Source organism: Chrysochloris asiatica, unplaced genomic scaffold (assembly GCF_000296735.1).
Source record: "Chrysochloris asiatica unplaced genomic scaffold, ChrAsi1.0 scaffold00001, whole genome shotgun sequence".
Lineage (NCBI taxonomy): Eukaryota > Metazoa > Chordata > Mammalia > Afrosoricida > Chrysochloridae > Chrysochloris > Chrysochloris asiatica.
In genome coordinates, this window is record NW_006408519.1 from 10,054,976 (window position 1) to 10,061,752 (window position 6,777).

Here is a 6,777-nt window from a genome sequence, read left to right on the forward strand (position 1 = left end):
TCTTTGCTTTTAGCAAGCAAGATTGTATCATCTGCAAAGCACAGGTTGTTAATGACTCTTCCTCTTTCTTGTCTTGAGGCCATGTTTTTCTTCATGTAATCCAGTTTTTCAGATTATTTGCTCAGCACACAGATAGAATGAGTATAATGAAAGAATAAAAACCAGCCGCAATTTAGGTGCACACCTTTCCTGATTTTAAACCATTCAGTGTCCCCTTGTTCTGTTCGAATGATTGCCTCTTGGTCAATGTACAACTTTCTCCTGAGCACAATTAAATGTTCCGAATACTCATTCTATGCAATGTGGTCCTTAGCTTGTCATAATTCACACAGTTGAAAGCCTTTTTATAGTCAATAAAGAATACTCTCTGCCTTCATCCAAATCCATCTCTGTCAGCAGTGGTATCTCTTGTTCAATGTCCTTGTCTGAATCCAGCTTGAACCAGATTCCTGTCTGGTTCCCTGTTGATATATTTAGCAAAATTTTACTTGCATGTGATATTAATGATATATTGTCAGATGATTTCCACATTCCATTGAGTCACCTCTATTTGGAAAGGACACAAATATGGGTCTCTTCCAATCTATTGACAATGTAGCTGTCTTCCAAATTTCTTGCTATATGAGTAATTTACTCCAATACTGCATCAGTTTGTTGAAAGACGTCGATTTGTATTCCATCAGTTCTGGAGCCTTGCTATTTGCCAATGCCTTCAGTGCTCCTTGTACTTCTTCCTTCAGTACCATTGGATCATATCATAATATTATATACTACTTCATGAAATGGTTGAACATAGACCATTTCTTTTTGGTACAGTAACTGTGTATTCCTTCCATCTTCTTTTGATGCTTTCTGCATCATTCACTATTTTACCCATAGAATCCTTCAGTATTTTAAGTTGAGGCTGGAATTTGTCCTTCATTTCTTTCAACTTGAGAAATCCTGAGCATGTTTTACCCTTTTGATTTTCTTATTACAAATCTTTGCACATTTCATTTTAATACTTGACTTGATCTTCTTGAGATGCCCTTTGAAATTCTCTGTTTTGCTCTTTTACCTCATTTCTTCCATTTGGTGTAGCATCTCTAGACTAGAGAGCAAGTTTAAGAGTCTCTTCTCACATCCATTTTGGCCTTTTCCTTCTTCTTTGTTTTCTTCTGAATGCTTCTTCCTGTATGATATTCTTGATGTCATCCTAGAACTCTTCTGGTCTGTGGTCATGAGTATGTAACTCATCAGATCTGTTCTTGAGATGATCTGAGATGAGGTGGGATATGTTCAAGGTCATGTTTTGGCTCTCATGGACTTGTTTTAATTTTCTTCAGCTTCAGCCTGAACTTGCATGTGAGCAATTGATGGTGTGTTCCAGCCTGCCTCTGGCCTTGATTTGACCAATAATACAGAGCTTTTTCACTGTCTTTCAACAGATGTAGTCGGTCTAATTGCTGCGTATTCCATCCGGTGAGGTCCATAATATATAAGTTGTCTTTTATCTTGTTTAAAAAGGTATTTACAGGGAATAAGTCATTGATCTTGCAACATTCTGGTAGGCAATCTCCAGCATTGTTTCTATCATTAATGCCGTGTTTTCCAACTATTGACCTTTTTCTCTTTGTTGCCAACCTTTGCATTCCAATCACCAGTAATTATCAGTGCATCTTGGTTATATATTCGTTTAATTTCACATTGACGAATTTGTTTTTGGTGGTGTTCCATAGAGTCAGTTCCGATTCATAGCGACCCCATATAGGGTTTTCAAGGCTTTAAATCTTTACGGGAGTAGAAAAAGCCTCATCTTTCTCCTGCGGAACTGCTGATAATTGTTAACTGACATTGAGGTTAGCGGCCTGACTCGTAACCACTAGGCTACCAGAGCTTCTTGAAGAATTTGCTCGAATTCTTCAATTTCATTGTATATTGCTACGAAAATATTGAGTACTCCAAGACATGATTTAATTATTTGGTTGCATTGATGGGTGAATTATGGATATCTGTCCAAAAGAAATTGGAACTCCGTAGATTTGATACCTGCTTTTCTCACCTTGTTGTTGTTATGTGCCATTGAGTCAGTTCCGACCCACAGCGACCTTACACAGGGTTTCTGAGACTGTAAATCTTTATGGGAGCAGAACGCCTCATCTTTCTCCCACGGAACAGCTGGTAGTTTCGAACTCCTGACCTTGAGGTTAGCAGCCCAACTCGTAACCACTATGCTACCAGAGCTCCTTAAATCAGGTTATGGAGGCTGACAAAATGTTTGCTTATATATTAGACTTAAAGAGCAAAATTCAAGTGCTGCTCAGATTATGCTAGACTTTTCACATGACTACCATATAACTTAATTCTTACCACAAGAATGTCTATGCTATAGTTATACAGATAAGTTCAATGTTGTTGTTAAGTGCAACCCTATTTTCTGAGGAGCAGCTGTTGAGCTTGAACTGCCGACCTTACAGTTCAAACTGACTTTACAGTCTCATGCATTCCCACAGTGCCATACCAGGACTCCAAATAACAATTAGGAAAGCAAGTAAATATTTGTTACTTCATGTAAATACAAATGTTATGATGTAAGCGGTCCATTTTTCAGAAATCTGTAGAAGCGTTACATAAAAATATTTGGTATATTCAAGAAGGCTTAAAGAAAGAAATCAGAAATAACTTGCAATATAGAAGAGGTTGACTAAAAGGTTACTTGAGGTGCAGTGTGAAAATAGAATGTGTATAGTGGAATAGACAAGAAGAAACTGCCTAATTAATAATTCTATTTATTAAACATATGTTATCAAATTGAACTACACAGAATATATCTAGATGTTTGAGGAAGATGAAAAAATTGATCATAGGAAACAAATTACATGACATGTGAAAAGTTACTGGTAGAACCCCTGGTCTACTCATTTTCCCAGTTAGGACCATGACTAGTTTCTAAGAATTAATTGCTGCTTGCCCTGTAATTTCACAGTTACTTTATTTTATCTGTTATTTGTTACTGATTAATTTCACTGCCTGTGATGATACTAAAGAAATTCATAAATGCGTAAATTGAGATATATTAAAGAGTATGTAGTCCATTCCATGGGATGCATTTAGCTTATAGATAGTATAATATTCTTCAAGTCTTGCCAATTTTTTTTTTTTTTTTAGTTTTGTCTTCAGGAATTGAGAAGACAATTCCCTGGCAGTCACAGAGTCAAACGATTAACTGGAATGAGATTTGAAGCCATGGAAAGGTAACAGAATCCTGTCAACAGTGTAATCTTATTTAAAAATGGCAAACATCTGGCTTACATTTGGTTCCTGCAGCATCCCTGGCTACATCATTAATTGTAGTTCTTCTTGCTGTTGAGCTTCAGAATAGTGTCAGAGTATCTCTCAACATAAATCTATGGATAATTTGACATAAAAGTGCAATCTATTTGCTGTTCTTAGTGTGTAGAATGGGATCGTGCCTTTCACTAGGAGCTATTTTCAAATCTTGGTTCTAGCATTTAACAGATTTTGGCCTGGCAAGTTGCAAGAAAACTTGCAAACACCTGGGTAAGTTGGCAGCTTGTCACAGAAAGAAAACTCAAATATTTCCCACTATTATGAGCAATAGGAGCTCTGGTAGCGTAGTGGTTACGAATCAGGCTGCGAACCTTAAGGTCAGCAGTTTGAAACTACCAGCTGTTCTGCGGGAGAACGAGGTTTTCTGCTCCCTTAAAGATTTATAGCCTTGGAAACCCTGTACAGGGTCGCTATGGTTCAGAACCGACTCCATGGCACATACAACAACAACATTATGAGCAATAAGAAAGGAAGATGCTAAGATGGTGATCCAGTCAGACACACTACACTATCCCTTTATAGCAAAGATTTGAGAAACCAAGTGAAACAGATAGTAGAAATAATTCTGAAACCCTGAGCATCAAATGAAAGGATAAGGATTTGATCAATAAGATACTAGAAGAAGAAATGGAATGAAAGCAGTGAATGAGGAGAGATACAAAATGGAAGTACCCCACCACAGTCATCTGGCGCAGCGTGACCATTTTGAGACAATACAAGCAGCACCCCTGGGTGAAGAATATAGGAAGGCAACTTCACGGAATTCGCAAAAGACAGACAATGTAGAGAAATCTGGAGTGAAGAAAATGAGAATGCAAATTCGATTTAAGGAATGAACGTGCAATAACTCCAGAGACTCAGAGCAGCCAATATATATGGACAGAACCACTCACCAGTTGTGGTCCCAGTTGTTTGGACAAGGAACCCATGTGGAGAAAAGGGTCCATTGGGGGTGGTTGCTACAGACATTGGATTCCAGGTAACCCCCCTCATTGCACTGAGTTAGGATAGAAACCTGATAATGGGCTACACTCATCCAGGAGTGCACTGGCTCTGGGACCACTGACTGGAGGAATGCACTGACCCCTCTTGCCCTTCATACCCTCCTGTTGACCACCTCTGGTAGCTGGAGGTGCACCCGGCTCCCCTTCCCCTAATGGTCTGTGTGGCTCCCTCTTGTGGGCTATGCTTCTACAACTGCATGTGCATCATGCCCCCACCACCATCACACTCAGTACACTCGTTTTTGCAGATTGTGACTGCATGCCTGCTCCCTCAGTAAGCTTTCTCATTTATTAGAAACTAAATTTCAAGAAAACCAGGAAGAAAATTAGTAAACCTTCTTACTAAAAGAAAAAATGATTACGACTCAAAAAACAAAAAACAAACACTGCCATCGAGCCATTTCTAACTCATAGCAACCCTATAGAGCAGAGCAGGACTGCTCCTGTGTGTTTCTGGGACTAAAGTTTTATGGGACCAGGCATCCTATCTTTATTCCAGAAAACTTCATCTTTCTCTTTTAGGATAGTAGGTAGGTTTGAACTGCCTACCTTGCAGTTAGCGGCCCTGTGCTTAACTCACTGTGCCACCAGGGCCCCTCTATACTGACTAAGTAAACACAGAGGAATAGAAAATCCATAAAAACAAACAAACAAACAAAAAAACTCAACATAGGAAAATATATGGAGCAAAGAAGTCATCAACACCACACACACATACACACAAAAGCACAACAAAAAGACAGCAGTAAATTCATACCTATCAATAATTACAGTGAACGTAAAAGGTTTAAATGCATAATTCTAGAGACATTGTGGACTTCTGGTGTGGCGCTGTGGTTCAGCACTGGACTGAAGCACACGGTCGGCAGTTCAAACCCACTATTTGCTCCTTCGAAACCCCATATAGTCAAAACTGACTTGACAGCACTGAATAGCAACAACAAAAGAGACATCATGCATAATGACAGAGGGGATAAGGAAACATGACCCATCAGTGTGCTGTCTACAACAGACATCTTTTTTAAAAAACTTTTTATTGTAAACTGAGTGAAGGTTTTTACAGAGAAGGCCATCAGCTTTACAGTAAACAAATCATCCACATTGTTTCACCTCAGTAACTACAATTCCCTCTATGCAACAACAGTTATAGTGCTTCTTCCCTGTGCGTCCTATTTGCAGTCCACCTACCTTCCTATTCCTTCTCAACTTTGTCCTTAGATATATGGTTCCCTTTTGATTTTCAATGATTGGCCAGTCCATGGTAAGCATACCTTGCCAGTATTGTTGTCCCCCCTATAAAACCTATCTACTGCTTCACTGAAAACTGGGCCACAATGGTAAGTTCCTTTCTAGACGTGAAGGGTTGTCAGAGGCTGCAGTGTATATCTGACCAGGAAGCCAGGTCTTTTTTTTTTTTAATTCTGTTGTTCAAATGTTCCATTAGTCCTTTGGACTGATTGATTCCAAGCCTCTTAGTTCTTTTTTATTTTATTTTTTTAATGCTTTTTTGTGAATTATGTATGTGATAGTTTACATGGAAGGACATCAGCTTCACATTGATTCTGTCGTATATTGTTTCCTTGCCATGGTTACAATCCCTTTCATACATCATCCATCAACCAATGGGTATATACTCCATAAGCCTCACCCCCGGTCGTCTACTCCCTCTCTGGGTCCAAAGTCTCCAGCCCCTCCGTCTCCCCACGTCATTGTCTCTGCCTCCATCCCTGGCAACACAACTTCTCTGGATAGTGTTCTGTTCTCTGCTCTTCTCCTTTGATGGTCCCAGGGACCTCCACTCCTAGACTGCAAGGTTAATCACTCCCCTCCCTTTGCCCCAAAATGTCTGCCTTTACATTTCCAGCCCTTACAATCAGTCCTGATAACAATTATTCGCTATTGTATCGCAAGAGATCTATCCACATCTCCTTTCATCAGCTCCGACTAGGCAGAATGGGTACTACTCAGTGGAGATTCTACCTTGCTCCACGCCCTCTGGATCTAGGTTCCCTCTTGAAAGCTTGTAAGCCAGTCACTTCTTGTCTCTGTAGTCCCCTTATTCTGGGTAGCCAATGTCCAAGTTATCTATCCCTGTCCTCTCCGTGTACGGAGGAGGTACGAATGATCCTTGCTATGAAGATTTGTTCTCTCTTTTGAGATACTACTTCCATAGGTGTGTGTCAAGTTCATCAAATATGTCAGATTATCCCTTTTTCCCTCTTCTTTCTTCTTCTGTTTGAGCTCCGATCATCCCGCCATTGACGCCAGGTCAAGTGGGTATTATCTGCAAGTTTGGTATACTTAGGCATGTGCCCTCTCTTCTTATCACCTGGATGCTTCACTCTCCACTCTAGTCCTCTGTGGTTATGTTGCTGACTCTGGGTCCAAGAGTCCCCTGGACTTGGCACACTGCTGGCCAATCAGGTCTCCATCTGGGTTCACA

General features: G+C 40.0%; 1 protein-coding gene across 1 annotated transcript in view; it reads left to right on the plus strand.

The window, feature by feature from the left end:
- Positions 1–6,777, plus strand: part of EMC2 (ER membrane protein complex subunit 2) — an 81,513-nt gene that overhangs the window by 35,378 nt on the left and 39,358 nt on the right. The window contains exon 4 of the mRNA XM_006830642.1: positions 3,148–3,233. Within this exon, the coding sequence (XP_006830705.1) occupies positions 3,148–3,233 (86 nt within the window). The remainder of the gene's footprint in view (positions 1–3,147; positions 3,234–6,777) is intronic.